At 59.5% G+C, this 17,182-nt stretch overlaps 1 protein-coding gene across 1 annotated transcript; it reads right to left on the bottom strand.

The window, feature by feature from the left end:
- Positions 1 to 10,055: 10,055 nt before the first annotated feature.
- On the bottom strand, positions 10,056 to 14,353 carry LOC134056671 (M-phase inducer phosphatase 2-like). Its single transcript, XM_062513529.1, has 13 exons — positions 14,241 to 14,353; positions 13,773 to 14,084; positions 13,319 to 13,360; positions 12,989 to 13,025; positions 12,572 to 12,691; positions 12,205 to 12,276; positions 11,834 to 12,043; positions 11,663 to 11,758; positions 11,280 to 11,342; positions 11,075 to 11,173; positions 10,524 to 10,657; positions 10,305 to 10,416; positions 10,056 to 10,181 (listed from the first exon to the last, which is right to left on the bottom strand). Exons 1-13 carry the CDS (start codon positions 14,351 to 14,353, stop codon positions 10,056 to 10,058), a joined length of 1,536 nt encoding a protein of 511 aa, XP_062369513.1.
- Between the last annotated feature and the right edge of the window lie 2,829 nt (positions 14,354 to 17,182).

The following is a 17,182-nucleotide window of genomic DNA, read 5'->3' as shown; positions in this document are numbered from 1 at the left end:
AATGGCTGCAATGAATGTGGTGTATTGAGATGGCCCCAGGTGTGCCAGATTCCACAACATCTGCCCTGTGCACCTGACCTTGTCGGGGTCATTGTCATGTTGTCCACCCCTCCCAGTATTGTACTTCCAGTATTGCTACTTCTCTCAGCTGTTGGATCCCCTCCTCAGCGGTTTTCCAGCGCATTCTATGGTGGTGCTCCTGCATTCTCTCTCTATGGACAAACCTCTCTCTTACACTCATTAAAAGCCGCTCCCAGAGGGAAAGGGGGCCTCGTTCCCTTACGAATATGTGATCCACACCTGAGTCCTGGGTCAGGGGTCCCAAATTCCTTGCCTCAGTACCATCCAGCTGCACACCTGTACCCATAAGGTCCCAGACCCGCAGTAACCACGTTGTAAAAGCCTCACGGCCCCTTCGTACAACATCTTTACGCAGAGTACGGAGACTCTCGTATGACAGGGACTCTGTGACGATCTCAACCTCTGGCTCCCCTGCTGGTTGTGAGGGCCCTGCTTTCTGATCATTATTATCTAGGTGCTTTGTTTTCACCTTAGACTTTCTAGTTTCCACGGGGGCAACTGCTGCTGGCTGTGAGTGCCCTTGCAGTTCAGCTGGAGCCTGGAGAGATGTAACATTTGTGGATTCCACTGCTGCACCATCAGGTTCTCCCTCTTTAAGGCAGAGGGAGAGTTTCTCAAGAGCTGGGGAAAGGTACTCCTTCAGCATTTGGCCCATCTCCTTCACTAGAAACCCCACCCACTCTGGATGGTTCCTTTCTGAGGTGAGCTCTGGGGCAGAATCAGGCTCAGGGGCAACATCCTTAACCTCTGGGGCAGAATCTTTAGTCTCTGGGGCAGAATCCTTAGTCTCTGGGGCAGGGGCAGGGGCAGGGGCAGGCTCTGGGGCAGAGTCCTTAGTCTCTGGGGCAGAGCCAGGCTCTGGGGCAGGGCCAGGCTCTGGGGCAGGATCCCTATTCCTTGGGGGACGTATCAGGGTTGTCATCCAAGTCAATCTCCCCTCATCTCGGAATGTTAAATAGAACAGGTTTACAAGGCCTATTAGCAATGTCAGCCACTGTATGATATCATTACTGCTTAGAAGAGATTTGAACCCCTCAAAAGCTGGTGGAGCAGACCCAAAAAACTGTGTAAGGGGTTGGGACAAAATTTTCCCTGGTGTCATATCCTCACAGTATGTACCATTATTAAAGTAGCCCCAAAAACATACAGTTAGAGTGTGATAGCTCCGAATCCATGTGCCCACCTTCCAGAGGAAGTTAAAAATCCATGAATTTCTCACGTTATCAGCCCACAAAAGGAACTGGATAATAGTTACAGCAGCCTGAGTTATAGGACCCATGTTCAAGTAAGGGATTGCAAATGGGAGAGATAAAGCTGTGGCCACATGGAGCCCAAACCACGGTAAGCTGGACAACATGATGCCACCTAACACAAAACTGAGGTAACTCAAGAACTGTTATTCCTTTTTCACCCTTTTCTCTCAATGCCCTCGGGCCCCACGTTGGGTGGCCAAAATCTGTCCTGGTTTGAAGGACAGGTGTTTGCCAAGGAAAGCAGAAGCTTCCCCTTGGACTGAAAGAAAATGTGATTCTTCCGATTATTATAATTTTGGAATTAAGAGAGCTCTCAGGCAAAGACATGGGGGTAGGAATAACAGTTCTTTACTAGTATATTTAACAAGACAAACAAGAACAACAAGAGCTATGAAATTACCCACAAACAGAACAGTAACTCAGTCCCAGTGTTTTTTGGCTGCAGGCACCTTTTCCCTGAGCTGCAGTTCCCGGTGCTGGGGACGGGCAGGTCCCGCAGAGCCGCAGGAGGGCTGGGGGTGATGGCAGAGCTGTCCCAGGGGGAGAGAGAGATGGAGAGAGAGAGCTCTCCGCTCACGGTGTCGGTCCCGGTGCTCAGTAGAGTGCTGGATGGTGGTAGTTCACAGCGAGAAGACAGCCGGGCAGGGTCCGATGGTGGTTTCCCGACGCAGGGATGGGACTCCGGCGGCGATCGTCCTTCTCGTCCGAACTCCCCGGGGGAAATGGGCCGAGGCCCAGCCTTCCGCTTCCTCTTCTGGCTGTTTGAATCTCGCGGGGTTTCACTCTTCCCTCCCGTCCCCTCCCCCTTGTCACCAGGGCCCAGTCAACAGGTATCTTAGCATGACAATGGGGAAAATTCCACAGAGGGAAAAAAAAGAAAGAACTAACCCTCAACACAAGCCCAGCATGTCCAGGAAAGAGGGTCCCATGCGGGTCCAGGGCCATACTGCTGCCGCCCCACCCTGCAGGAGCAGCAGCCAAGGGGCCAACACTTGCCCCTTCCCCACCCACCTTGTCTGTGGGGAAGCCACCACAGCCCAGGGAAACCCTATCCCTGTCCTCTGCCAGCAGCTGTCCCTGTCCCCAGAGCCCCAGAGTCCTCCATCCCAGCCTGCCCGTCCCCCCACCCCTCCGTTCCTATTGCAGAGCCCTGGTGTGGGCAGGGACAGCTCAGGAGCCAGGTTTGTTCTCCTACAATAGGAGTTTATTAACAGACATTGTAATTAACAAACCATCCTAGCAACAGACAAACACAAAAATATTAATAACAATAAACTATTTACAATAAACAAAAAATATGGAAGACCATAAATAAAAAATACTTATAGCAAAAAACAAAACAAAACCATTTGTAACAATAAACAAACGCAAAACCAATCTTAAATCTAAATACCTTCCCAAACACATCCTAACAAACAAGAGCAAGCCGAGGCGCATCCCTGGCCAAGGGAACTCTTCCTACAGTTGTTCCCCGGTGGGATGCATGGATGGATGGATGGATGGATGGATGGATGGATGGTCACAGGTCCCGCCCGCGGACCAAGAGCTCCCGCCGGCCATGCCGGCTCTGCCCGCGGAATTTGCGCAGCTCCTCCTTGAACGCCGGGTGCGCCATGGGCCGATAGTCCCGGGGCTCGCAGTGGCTCTGCAACGCACGGCTCCGTCAGCCCCATTGCAGGGAAGGGGCTCAGAGCCAGAACTGCCCCTCCCCACTGCCGTGCGCCCCCCTCAGCTCCTGCCAGCGAGGGGACACCGGGAGGGGACTCACCGGGAACTGGAAGAAGAACTCGCGGTACCCCCCGTTCAAGACGTAGAGCTCAGGGTACTGCAGCTGCGGGTACTCGTGGCAGGACCGATCCCTCTCCCGCAGGAACTTGCACCTGTGACTCAGGGAAAGGCCACGGGATCAGCCCCGTGCGGGGATCCAGGCGTGCCTGGGGGACGGGCAGACCCCAAAGTGCCCTCCCCCCACCGAGGCATCGCTCACATTTTGGGGCCCCTTTCAACAGAGAACTCGCAGTGGAAGATGACGATCACCCTCTTGCTGCTGTCCAGCGCCACACTGGGCTGCTCCAGCAGGAATTCCTCCACATCCCGCTGCAGCGGCAGGTTGACAGCACCCTGGGGACGGACACACGAGGCACCTTTCTCCACTCTGCCTCCCATTTCATTTTCTGCAGGGACCCACGGACGCTGCCCCACAGCCTCCCCCACTGTCATACTCCTCTTTCCAGCTGGGAATCAACCTTTTAGGGAGTGTCTTGACACTCCCCTTGGGGCTGCTCTGTCCCTCTGGGCAGCTCTGTACCCTTCCTGAGGGGCTGCTCAAGCTCTCTGGAGGCTCAGAGTACCTCTGGTGAGGCTGCTTTACTCCTCTCTGGGAGCTCTATATCTTTGCTTCATCTCTCAGAGGGTACTCAACAAATCCCGGGCGATCCTGAACCCCTTGCTGGCGTTATGCTCAACCCCTCGTGGCGGTTCCTCCCGTTCCTCCCAGTCCCAGGAGCACAGAGGGCGGGGGGAGCGTGGAGTTCTGACCGTGATGTGGCCCCCCTCGTATTCGTAGGGGTACCGGCAGTCCACCACGATGCTGCTCTCGAGGAAGCTGCTGAAGTGCCCCGTCAGCACTGCCACCAGCTGCGGGGGGAACAAGTCACCAAGGGGGGACACACGGGGGCAGGTGGGGGGTGGAATAGGCAGGCAGCCCCTTGGGGGGCCTGGCAAAGGGTCACTGTCCCCTTACCGTGCCAGGGGAGATGTACTTCAGGCTTGGGTCCTTCCCTTCCACCGTCGGCAGGAGGTGAGGCTGGAGGAGAGAGGATGCGGGGTCATCCCTGTCCTAGGGACACGTCCTGGGGGTGGCACCTGTCCCCCCAGCCCAGGAGCTCCCAGTGGTCAGTTCTGCACCCACAGGAGGGGAAAGGGCAGATACATGTGGCCGTGGCATTGGCATGGACCCAGAGGAGCAGTGATGGGGCTCTTTATCCAGTGCAGGGACTGCATGCTGGGCAGTCACAGCCCTGTGTCCCCAGCCAAGGGCCACCAGCTGGCTTTGGGCTCTTGCAGGGCTCCAGTGATGGTCCCTGTTCCCAATAATGCAGCCCTGCCCCATCCTCGTGGCTCTACCATGGAGAAGTCCCCAATGAGCTCCTGCTCATCGCTGGCCAGCACTTTCTCCATCTCCTCAAGCTGGGCGGATCTGGAAGGCTCCAGCCCCACTCCCTGTGGAGACACACACAGCCCCAGATGACATCAGAGGCTCTGGAACAGCAGGGACGTGGCCCAGTGCTGCTGGACAGGCTGGTCCCACTCCTCCCCTTCCCCATCACCCACCAACTGCACCGACGCCTCCTGGTCAGGACTGCCAGACACCCTCTTCTGCTTCTTAGCCTTGACAGGGGTGCCCCTGTGCGAGGGCTGTCCCCGCTTCAGGACGGGCCTGGGGACACTGCCGGGCAGCCAGGACGAGCGGAAGAGCTGCCGGCACTGGCTGCGCTTCCCCGCACGCTGTGGGGAGAGCCCGTGCTGCTGCCTGGGGTGTTGGGAGCCCCCAGCAGCAGGGCTGGTGCTGCTCACCAACCAGCCCCCACCTCAGGGACCTTGGGCCCCTTTGGAGACCCCGAGAGGGGACTGTGGGGCTCCATCCTATGCCAAAGGCTGCCACATACCAGCTTTGCCTCCTCCTTCTTCATCACTGGCGTGGTCAGCCCGTTCTCCATCCCCTGGCACATGGTGGCATCGCTCTGCCAGAGCACCAGCTGGGGGGACTTGGGGGAGAAGCAGAGGAGATGGTGAAGGGGACAAGTCCTGTCAGCTGCTTTCCACCCCCAGGCAGGGATGGATCCCGTACCCAAGCTCCATCCACCTCCCAGTGCATTCCAGGCTTGCAGTCAGGGTGTCCCAATGACCTCCCAGCCCGCCCATCTCCCACATCCGCAGGCCCCCACCCATGGGGAGGTTGTGGCAGCAGCTCCAACGCGTCCAGCCGCAGGATCAGCCATTCTTGGTGCCCTCCCGAACCCTCCAGTCTCTCACCAGCACTTCTGGTGTGCGGGAAGGGCTCTGGGCAAGAAGGTTCCTCCTGGCAGCCCCATGGCCGGCGGGCAGCCGGTCCCGCTGGCCCGGCCTCTGCAGCTTTTTGGGGCCAAAGCCCTCCTGCAGCGGGGGAAGACACGGGATCAGCACCCCTCTGCCCCCTCCCTGACCCCCAGGTCCCGCTGCCCCCTCATCCTCGGGCTCCGTCTGGCGCTGCTGCACTCTGTCCCTGCGCACCTGGAGCTGGGAGATGTCCTTCAGGACCGGTCTGGCTTCCAGCTGACACTTCTGTGGGACAGCCAGGGGGTGAGAGGTGCTGCACAGGTGCGGGATCCCTGCCCCCGCTGCTGGCTCCATCTTCCTCGTCCCTGCTCGTCCGGGGACTCGGCAGGATCCTGCACAGCCTCCAGCACCTACCGGCAAGGAGTGCATCCTCTGGCCAAGGAGCTTCCTGCTGCAAGAGGAGGGAAAGGAAAGGAAAGGATGGAATGAAAGCGCTGTGTCCCAGCCCTCTGCCACTGTCACCTCTGTCCCCTACGTCCTCAGGGTGGGGTAACAGCTCCCCGGGGCAGCCACAGCTCCCCAAAGGAACCTGGGGCAGGTACTGAACGAACACCAATGGCCTGAGTGGGACCCCAGCAGGGGCACGGGGACAGCCTGGCTCTTGGGTCTGGGACAGGGACAGCCTGAGCACGGGGACAGCCTAGCATTCGTGTCCTGCCGCAAGGACACAGCCCCTCCACTTACTCTTTGAGACGTCTCCCAGAGTTCGGCATCATTTTCTGGAAGCTGTGGGGAGAGCAGAGATGAGCTTTATGGGGGCATGGCATCCGCATCCCTGCCCAAGCAGCCCAGGTTGTCACCTCCCAGACACAGACTGGGGGACACAGCCGGGCTTAGACCGAGCCCTGCTGCTCGGGAGAGGCAGGGCCAGGGCCAGGGCCAGGGCCAGGAGGTATCCCCGGGGGGACACGGGGATGGGGCCACTCACTTTTCCCTCACGGCTGCGGAGCTCTGCTGTGTGGGGGAGTCCGGTGCCAGTGCTGCGGGAACAAGGGACAGGGATAGCCGCGGTGTGGGGATCGGGGAGCTGGCCGCAGCCCAGGACAGCGGGCAGGATGGGTCCGGGCAGGGAGGCCCCCAGCAGGCGGGTGGCAGCGCCGTCGGGAGCAGCGGTCCCGCATGGAATGCTGCGCGTCACCCCGAGCAGGGTCCCCAGCGGAGCGGCTCCTGGCTGAGCCCCAGGGACCGCAGGCACGGGCTCCTGCCCATCACTCCCCAAAAAGCCTCGAGCCCCTCGGACCCCCCTCCCACACCTTCGGCACGACCCCAGAGCCAGCAGCGGTTGGGGACGGCTGTGGGGCGGAGCAGCCGCAGTCCCTTACCTGGATCCGTGGGCTGCGAGGACACCGAGTCCCCGGGACAGTCCGAGGCCAGCGGCTCCGGGGACAGCGTGTGCCACAGCCGCGGGAGGGGCAGCGCCCCGCGTCCCCTCTGAGGGGTGTCCTGGTACCTGCGGGCGGACAAGTGTCGGTGACACGGGGCAGTGTCCGTGGCCCGGGTGCCCCTTCTTGCCCCGGCGAGGCGGGGGCAGGAGCTGAAGGAGGGATCCCAAAAAGCGTCCTTTGGCACGAGCCCCGGACAAAGGCACCCCGGCCACCCCCGTCACCTGTCCGGGACCGCCGGGTCAGCCCTATCCAGTGACAGCGGCGTGAGCGCGGCTGTGCCCGGGGAGGGCAGAGGGGAGATGGCCGCCAGCCCGCGGCCACCGCGCAGTGACATGGCCCGGGCAGGGACCGAGAGAGCGAGCTCCGGCAAGTAACCGGGGACGGGGGACAAGAGACGGCAAGAAGTAAGAGGTGCAAAGAGATGGCAGTGAGAGGCGGGAGTTGATAAAAGGCGATAAGAGGCGATAAAAGGTGACAAAAAGTGATAAAAGGTGGCCGGAGGCGACAGGAGGCGAGCAGAGGTGACAGGTGCCACCCGCGCCGCTCCCGCTTAGAGCAGTAACAGGAATAACAACACCAGCGGCAGCCGCAGCCAATGGGAGGCCGCGGCGCGCACGAGGCGACTCCCCCAGCCAATGGGAGGTCGCAGTGGGCGCGAGGGCCAAAGAGAGGCGCGCGAGGCGCTTGGGGGCGGAGCCGCAGACGAGGGGGCGGTTTCAGAGGCGAAAGGGGGCGTGTCCAGCAGGAAAAGGGCGTGTCCAGCAGAAAAAGGGCGTGTCCAGCGCTGCCCTCACGACGGGCGGGGCCGCGCCCTGTCAGTGCAGGGGACACTCGGTCCCTCCCGTGTCTCCTGCAGCGCGACAAACTTGTGCCCTAATGCCACCCTCACAACCCCGACTGCCACATGCAGCCACAAGAACGCAAGCTTGAAATCTTGGACCTTCTTAATAGCGGACTTTCTTTTTTTAAAGGCGGCTGTGAATGGCCTGCTCTGTGTACCAGCCAGAAAACTCTTACTTCTGTATTAAACGTAACCAAAATCAGTTAATTGTGCTTAAAGCTGCTTGATTCCTTTGCTCTTGCAAGCACGCCCTTGAGTCCCTAGTGTTTATTTCCCCTGTGCTTCCAGCCTGCCTCAGTTTCCTCATGGATGCGCCAGAAGTGTTGGAATTTTAAGAGAGCTAAGTAGAGACCTGGGGGGGGGGGGGGGGGGCGGAAATCACGGTCTGGAACTAATCTCGCTTTTCTCCCACTTGGAGATCAAACGTGCCGAAGGAGCCCAGCCCCACGGGTGTTTGGAGTCCAAACTTCACGGGTGTTTGGAAGGCGCTGTTCCACTGCTGAGAGCCAGCAGCTCTGACACAGCCCTGCAAAAAGCACCAGTTCCTCCTGCTAACAGCAAATTCTATGTATTTTTACGTGTGTGTACATATATATATATATATACACACATTTATATATAGAACAGGAATTCTGAGAAAGCTCTGTGCCACTCTAGTGACATTTTATGCTGTTCAAGTATTGTCAACTGCTGCCTTAAAACATTTGAAGAGCTGAAAGGGGATTTGACACAGAATGAAGTTGCAGATGATTTTAGCAAAGATCCTCAGTTTAGCCATTTTGTGTAGTCATTTCTTCTGCTCTTCTGAGTGGTGATTTGCATTGCTGTTTTCTGCTTTATCTGCTCAGTTTTGGGGCAGGTTAAGTGGCCTTCCTCGTATGCCACAGCCCCTTTATTGCTGACCTCCACAACCTTTTCTTTAATTGAGGGCACACACCTCTTGGCCCATGTGTGTGTGCAGATGCCCCTTCCAAGAGCTTGAAAATAGGATTATTGATGGGCAGCTTGGGAGGGAGCAGGACACGGGTGTGGGGACCAGGAGGCACAAACGGGGAGCCAGGAGGATTTGGGGGATATTTTTTGGGTTCTCTCGCGGGGCCAAACCAAAGCAAAGGCAAGGCCCAACACAAATATCCAGGCCGCTGTCACCTGGCTGGGGAAGGGGGCGCATAGAAAAGCCCCTCTAGGGAGCGGATCAGGAATGTGGGAAGGTGGAGGGGAGGATGGAAGGATGACTGAAGCACTTGGCACTGGGTGGCCACTTGCCAGGGTCAGAATGGGGGACCCTTGTGTTAAGGACACCCACCCCTTCCAGACCCCACAGCCATGGGGATCCCACAGAGCTCTGTCCCCCAGAAAATTATTGCCACAGCCCTGGGGGTCCTGCAAAGACCAGAAGCGCCCCCCTCTCATGAGGGTGACATGGCTTTGGGGGTCCCAGGCAGAGGGATGAGGTGTTACTGGCCTGGGGGTCCTGATGAGCACAGCCACACTCACAAGGGGCGTCAATACCTTGGGGATCCCATGGACATGGGGGCTTAATCACTACAGGAGGGTCTCAGAACATGAGGGATTAATGCTCCTGAGTGTCTTGATGAACCCTAACCCCCAAATGGGGGCTGCCACACTTTCTGGGAGTCCTGCTGGGAGGAATGAGTGTCCCAGCTCAGAGGGGAATGCTGCAAAGTTCAGGAGACCTCCTGAGAAAAGAGAGTGTCCTGGCTGCGGGGGTCCCACAGCAGCCCCAAGTTTCCCAGGGGTCCTGCCAAGCCCAGCATGTCCAGGAAAGAGGGTCCCATGCGGGTCCAGGGCCATACTGCTGCCGCCCCACCCTGCAGGAGCAGCAGCCAAGGGGCCAACACTTGCCCCTTCCCCACCCACCTTGTCTGTGGGGAAGCCACCACAGCCCAGGGAAACCCTATCCCTGTCCTCTGCCAGCAGCTGTCCCTGTCCCCAGAGCCCCAGAGTCCTCCATCCCAGCCTGCCCGTCCCCCCACCCCTCCGTTCCTATTGCAGAGCCCTGGTGTGGGCAGGGACAGCTCAGGAGCCAGGTTTGTTCTCCTACAATAGGAGTTTATTAACAGACATTGTAATTAACAAACCATCCTAGCAACAGACAAACACAAAAATATTAATAACAATAAACTATTTACAATAAACAAAAAATATGGAAGACCATAAATAAAAAATACTTATAGCAAAAAACAAAACAAAACCATTTGTAACAATAAACAAACGCAAAACCAATCTTAACTCTAAATACCTTCCCAAACACATCCTAACAAACAAGAGCAAGCCGAGGCGCATCCCTGGCCACGGGAACTCTTCCTACAGTTGTTCCCCGGTGGGATGCATGGATGGATGGATGGATGGATGGATGGATGGATGGATGGATGGTCACAGGTCCCGCCCGCGGACCAAGAGCTCCCGCCGGCCGCGCCGGCTCTGCCCGCGGAATTTGCGCAGCTCCTCCTTGAACGCCGGGTGCGCCATGGGCCGATAGTCCCGGGGCTCGCAGTGGCTCTGCAACGCACGGCTCCGTCAGCCCCATTGCAGGGAAGGGGCTCAGAGCCAGAACTGCCCCTCCCCACTGCCGTGCGCCCCCCTCAGCTCCTGCCAGCGAGGGGACACCGGGAGGGGACTCACCGGGAACTGGAAGAAGAACTCGCGGTACCCCCCGTTCAAGACGTAGAGCTCAGGGTACTGCAGCTGCGGGTACTCGTGGCAGGACCGATCCCTCTCCCGCAGGAACTTGCACCTGTGACTCAGGGAAAGGCCACGGGATCAGCCCCGTGAGGGGATCCAGGCGTGCCTGGGGGACGGGCAGACCCCAAAGTGCCCTCCCCCCACCGAGGCATCGCTCACATTTTGGGGCCCCTTTCAACAGAGAACTCGCAGTGGAAGATGACGATCACCCTCTTGCTGCTGTCCAGCGCCACACTGGGCTGCTCCAGCAGGAATTCCTCCACATCCCGCTGCAGCGGCAGGTTGACAGCACCCTGGGGACGGACACACGAGGCACCTTTCTCCACTCTGCCTCCCATTTCATTTTCTGCAGGGACCCACGGACGCTGCCCCACAGCCTCCCCCACTGTCATGCTCCTCTTTCCAGCTGGGAATCAACCTTTTAGGGAGTGTCTTGACACTCCCCTTGGGGCTGCTCTGTCCCTCTGGGCAGCTCTGTACCCTTCCTGAGGGGCTGCTCAAGCTCTCTGGAGGCTCAGAGTACCTCTGGTGAGGCTGCTTTACTCCTCTCTGGGAGCTCTATATCTTTGCTTCATCTCTCAGAGGGTACTCAACAAATCCCGGGCGATCCTGAACCCCTTGCTGGCGTTATGCTCAACCCCTCGTGGCGGTTCCTCCCGTTCCTCCCAGTCCCAGGAGCACAGAGGGCGGGGGGAGCGTGGAGTTCTGACCGTGATGTGGCCCCCCTCGTATTCGTAGGGGTACCGGCAGTCCACCACGATGCTGCTCTCGAGGAAGCTGCTGAAGTGCCCCGTCAGCACTGCCACCAGCTGCGGGGGGAACAAGTCACCAAGGGGGGACACACGGGGGCAGGTGGGGGGTGGAATAGGCAGGCAGCCCCTTGGGGGGCCTGGCAAAGGGTCACTGTCCCCTTACCGTGCCAGGGGAGATGTACTTCAGGCTTGGGTCCTTCCCTTCCACCGTCGGCAGGAGGTGAGGCTGGAGGAGAGAGGATGCGGGGTCATCCCTGTCCTAGGGACACGTCCTGGGGGTGGCACCTGTCCCCCCAGCCCAGGAGCTCCCAGTGGTCAGTTCTGCACCCACAGGAGGGGAAAGGGCAGATACATGTGGCCGTGGCATTGGCATGGACCCAGAGGAGCAGTGATGGGGCTCTTTATCCAGTGCAGGGACTGCATGCTGGGCAGTCACAGCCCTGTGTCCCCAGCCAAGGGCCACCAGCTGGCTTTGGGCTCTTGCAGGGCTCCAGTGATGGTCCCTGTTCCCAATAATGCAGCCCTGCCCCATCCTCGTGGCTCTACCATGGAGAAGTCCCCAATGAGCTCCTGCTCATCGCTGGCCAGCACTTTCTCCATCTCCTCAAGCTGGGCGGATCTGGAAGGCTCCAGCCCCACTCCCTGTGGAGACACACACAGCCCCAGATGACATCAGAGGCTCTGGAACAGCAGGGACGTGGCCCAGTGCTGCTGGACAGGCTGGTCCCACTCCTCCCCTTCCCCATCACCCACCAACTGCACCGACGCCTCCTGGTCAGGACTGCCAGACACCCTCTTCTGCTTCTTAGCCTTGACAGGGGTGCCCCTGTGCGAGGGCTGTCCCCGCTTCAGGACGGGCCTGGGGACACTGCCGGGCAGCCAGGACGAGCGGAAGAGCTGCCGGCACTGGCTGCGCTTCCCCGCACGCTGTGGGGAGAGCCCGTGCTGCTGCCTGGGGTGTTGGGAGCCCCCAGCAGCAGGGCTGGTGCTGCTCACCAACCAGCCCCCACCTCAGGGACCTTGGGCCCCTTTGGAGACCCCGAGAGGGGACTGTGGGGCTCCATCCTATGCCAAAGGCTGCCACATACCAGCTTTGCCTCCTCCTTCTTCATCACTGGCGTGGTCAGCCCGTTCTCCATCCCCTGGCACATGGTGGCATCGCTCTGCCAGAGCACCAGCTGGGGGGACTTGGGGGAGAAGCAGAGGAGATGGTGAAGGGGACAAGTCCTGTCAGCTGCTTTCCACCCCCACGCAGGGATGGATCCCGTACCCAAGCTCCATCCACCTCCCAGTGCATTCCAGGCTTGCAGTCAGGGTGTCCCAATGACCTCCCAGCCCGCCCATCTCCCACATCCGCAGGCCCCCACCCATGGGGAGGTTGTGGCAGCAGCTCCAACGCGTCCAGCCGCAGGATCAGCCATTCTTGGTGCCCTCCCGAACCCTCCAGTCTCTCACCAGCAGTTCTGGTGTGCGGGAAGGGCTCTGGGCAAGAAGGTTCCTCCTGGCAGCCCCATGGCCGGCGGGCAGCCGGTCCCGCTGGCCCGGCCTCTGCAGCTTTTTGGGGCCAAAGCCCTCCTGCAGCGGGGGAAGACACGGGATCAGCACCCCTCTGCCCCCTCCCTGACCCCCAGGTCCCGCTGCCCCCTCATCCTCGGGCTCCGTCTGGCGCTGCTGCACTCTGTCCCTGCGCACCTGGAGCTGGGAGATGTCCTTCAGGACCGGTCTGGCTTCCAGCTGACACTTCTGTGGGACAGCCAGGGGGTGAGAGGTGCTGCACAGGTGCGGGATCCCTGCCCCCGCTGCTGGCTCCATCTTCCTCGTCCCTGCTCGTCCGGGGACTCGGCAGGATCCTGCACAGCCTCCAGCACCTACCGGCAAGGAGTGCATCCTCTGGCCAAGGAGCTTCCTGCTGCAAGAGGAGGGAAAGGAAAGGAAAGGATGGAATGAAAGCGCTGTGTCCCAGCCCTCTGCCACTGTCACCTCTGTCCCCTACGTCCTCAGGGTGGGGTAACAGCTCCCCGGGGCAGCCACAGCTCCCCAAAGGAACCTGGGGCAGGTACTGAACGAACACCAATGGCCTGAGTGGGACCCCAGCAGGGGCACGGGGACAGCCTGGCTCTTGGGTCTGGGACAGGGACAGCCTGAGCACGGGGACAGCCTAGCATTCGTGTCCTGCCGCAAGGACACAGCCCCTCCACTTACTCTTTGAGACGTCTCCCAGAGTTCGGCATCATTTTCTGGAAGCTGTGGGGAGAGCAGAGATGAGCTTTATGGGGGCATGGCATCCGCATCCCTGCCCAAGCAGCCCAGGTTGTCACCTCCCAGACACAGACTGGGGGACACAGCCGGGCTTAGACCGAGCCCTGCTGCTCGGGAGAGGCAGGGCCAGGGCCAGGGCCAGGGCCAGGAGGTATCCCCGGGGGGACACGGGGATGGGGCCACTCACTTTTCCCTCACGGCTGCGGAGCTCTGCTGTGTGGGGGAGTCCGGTGCCAGTGCTGCGGGAACAAGGGACAGGGATAGCCGCGGTGTGGGGATCGGGGAGCTGGCCGCAGCCCAGGACAGCGGGCAGGATGGGTCCGGGCAGGGAGGCCCCCAGCAGGCGGGTGGCAGCGCCGTCGGGAGCAGCGGTCCCGCATGGAATGCTGCGCGTCACCCCGAGCAGGGTCCCCAGCGGAGCGGCTCCTGGCTGAGCCCCAGGGACCGCAGGCACGGGCTCCTGCCCATCACTCCCCAAAAAGCCTCGAGCCCCTCGGACCCCCCTCCCACACCTTCGGCACGACCCCAGAGCCAGCAGCGGTTGGGGACGGCTGTGGGGCGGAGCAGCCGCAGTCCCTCACCTGGATCCGTGGGCTGCGAGGACACCGAGTCCCCGGGACAGTCCGAGGCCAGCGGCTCCGGGGACAGCGTGTGCCACAGCCGCGGGAGGGGCAGCGCCCCGCGTCCCCTCTGAGGGGTGTCCTGGTACCTGCGGGCGGACAAGTGTCGGTGACACGGGGCAGTGTCCGTGGCCCGGGTGCCCCTTCTTGCCCCGGCGAGGCGGGGGCAGGAGCTGAAGGAGGGATCCCAAAAAGCGTCCTTTGGCACGAGCCCCGGACAAAGGCACCCCGGCCACCCCCGTCACCTGTCCGGGACCGCCGGGTCAGCCCTATCCAGTGACAGCGGCGTGAGCGCGGCTGTGCCCGGGGAGGGCAGAGGGGAGATGGCCGCCAGCCCGCGGCCACCGCGCAGTGACATGGCCCGGGCAGGGACCGAGAGAGCGAGCTCCGGCAAGTAACCGGGGACGGGGGACAAGAGACGGCAAGAAGTAAGAGGTGCAAAGAGATGGCAGTGAGAGGCGGGAGTTGATAAAAGGCGATAAGAGGCGATAAAAGGTGACAAAAAGTGATAAAAGGTGGCCGGAGGCGACAGGAGGCGAGCAGAGGTGACAGGTGCCACCCGCGCCGCTCCCGCTTAGAGCAGTAACAGGAATAACAACACCAGCGGCAGCCGCAGCCAATGGGAGGCCGCGGCGCGCACGAGGCGACTCCCCCAGCCAATGGGAGGTCGCAGTGGGCGCGAGGGCCAATGAGAGGCGCGCGAGGCGCTTGGGGGCGGAGCCGCAGACGAGGGGGCGGTTTCAGAGGCGGAAGGGGGCGTGTTCAGCAGAAAAAGGGCGTGTCCAGCGCTGCCCTCACGACGGGCGGGGCCGCGCCCTGTCAGTGCAGGGGACACTCGGTCCCTCCCGTGTCTCCTGCAGCGCGACAAACTTGTGGCCTAATGCCACCCTCACAACCCCGACTGCCACATGCAGCCACAAGAACGCAAGCTTGAAATCTTGGACCTTCTTAATAGCGGACTTTCTTTTTTTAAAGGCGGCTGTGAATGGCCTGCTCTGTGTACCAGCCAGAAAACTCTTACTTCTGTATTAAACGTAACCAAAATCAGTTAATTGTGCTTAAAGCTGCTTGATTCCTTTGCTCTTGCAAGCACGCCCTTGAGTCCCTAGTGTTTATTTCCCCTGTGCTTCCAGCCTGCCTCAGTTTCCTCATGGATGCGCCAGAAGTGTTGGAATTTTAAGAGAGCTAAGTAGAGACCTGGGTGGGGTGGGGGGGGCGGAAATCACGGTCTGGAACTAATCTCGCTTTTCTCCCACTTGGAGATCAAACGTGCCGAAGGAGCCCAGCCCCACGGGTGTTTGGAGTCCAAACTTCACGGGTGTTTGGAAGGCGCTGTTCCACTGCTGAGAGCCAGCAGCTCTGACACAGCCCTGCAAAAAGCACCAGTTCCTCCTGCTAACAGCAAATTCTATGTATTTTTACGTGTGTGTACATATATATATATATATACACACATTTATATATAGAACAGGAATTCTGAGAAAGCTCTGTGCCACTCTAGTGACATTTTATGCTGTTCAAGTATTGTCAACTGCTGCCTTAAAACATTTGAAGAGCTGAAAGGGGATTTGACACAGAATGAAGTTGCAGATGATTTTAGCAAAGATCCTCAGTTTAGCCATTTTGTGGAGTCATTTCTTCTGCTCTTCTGAGTGGCGATTTGCATTGCTGTTTTCTGCTTTATCTGCTCAGTTTTGGGGCAGGTTAAGTGGCCTTCCTTGTATGCCACAGCCCCTTTATTGCTGACCTCCACAACCTTTTCTTTAATTGAGGGCACACACCTCTTGGCCCATGTGTGTGTGCAGATGCCCCTTCCAACAGCTTGAAAATAGGATTATTGATGGGCAGCTTGGGAGGGAGCAGGACACGGGTGTGGGGACCAGGAGGCACAAACGGGGAGCCAGGAGGATTTGGGGGATATTTTTTGGGTTCTCTCGCGGGGCCAAACCAAAGCAAAGGCAAGGCCCAACACAAATATCCAGGCCACTGTCACCTGGCTGGGGAAGGGGGCGCATAGAAAAGCCCCTCTAGGGAGCGGATCAGGAATGTGGGAAGGTGGAGGGGAGGATGGAAGGATGACTGAAGCACTTGGCACTGGGTGGCCACTTGCCAGGGTCAGAATGGGGGACCCTTGTGTTAAGGACACCCACCCCTTCCAGACCCCACAGCCATGGGGATCCCACAGAGCTCTGTCCCCCAGAAAATTATTGCCACAGCCCTGGGGGTCCTGCAAAGACCAGAAGCGCCCCCCTCTCATGAGGGTGACATGGCTTTGGGGGTCCCAGGCAGAGGGATGAGGTGTTACTGGCCTGGGGGTCCTGATGAGCACAGCCACACTCACAAGGGGCGTCAATACCTTGGGGATCCCATGGACATGGGGGCTTAATCACTACAGGAGGGTCTCAGAACATGAGGGATTAATGCTCCTGAGTGTCTTGATGAACCCTAACCCCCAAATGGGGGCTGCCACACTTTCTGGGAGTCCTGCTGGGAGGAATGAGTGTCCCAGCTCAGAGGGGAATGCTGCAAAGTTCAGGAGACCTCCTGAGAAAAGAGAGTGTCCTGGCTGCGGGGGTCCCACAGCAGCCCCAAGTTTCCCAGGGGTCCTGCCAAGCTGTCCTGGTTTGAAGGACAGGTGTTTGCCAAGGAAAGCAGAAGCTTCCCCTTGGACTGAAAGAAAATGTGATTCTTCCGATTATTATAATTTTGGAATTAAGAGAGCTCTCAGGCAAAGATATGGGGGTAGGAATAACAGTTCTTTACTAGTATATTTAACAAGACAAACAAGAACAACAAGAGCTATGAAATTAGCCACAAACAGAACAGTAACTCAGTCCCAGTGTTTTTTGGCTGCAGGCACCTTTTCCCTGAGCTGCAGTTCCCGGTGCTGGGGACGGGCAGGTCCCGCAGAGCCGCAGGAGGGCTGGGGGTGATGGCAGAGCTGTCCCAGGGGGAGAGAGAGATGGAGAGAGAGAGCTCTCCGCTCACGGTGTCGGTCCCGGTGCTCAGTAGAGTGCTGGATGGTGGTAGTTCACAGCAAGAAGACAGCCGGGCAGGGTCCGATGGTGGTTTCCCGACGCAGGGATGGGACACCGGCGGCGATCGTCCTTCTCGTCCGAACTCCGCGGGGGAAATGGGCCGAGACCCAGCCTTCCGCTTCCTCTTCTGGCTGTTTGAATCTCGCGGG

This window comes from Cinclus cinclus, chromosome Z, assembly GCF_963662255.1.
Source record: "Cinclus cinclus chromosome Z, bCinCin1.1, whole genome shotgun sequence".
Taxonomy (NCBI): domain Eukaryota; kingdom Metazoa; phylum Chordata; class Aves; order Passeriformes; family Cinclidae; genus Cinclus; species Cinclus cinclus.
This window is presented reverse-complemented; position numbering and strand designations above follow the sequence as displayed.

Coding starts and splice junctions, on each gene's coding strand:
- LOC134056671 (XM_062513529.1), bottom strand. CDS start 14,353: ATGTCACTGCGCGGTGGCCGCGGGCTGGCGGCCATCTCCCCTCTGCCC. Junction 14,085..14,240: donor GACCCGGCGGTCCCGGACAG/GTGACGGGGGTG, acceptor GTCCGCCCGCAG/GTACCAGGACACCCCTCAGA. Junction 11,343..11,662: donor TCATTGGGGACTTCTCCATG/GTAGAGCCACGA, acceptor TCTCTCCTCCAG/CCTCACCTCCTGCCGACGGT.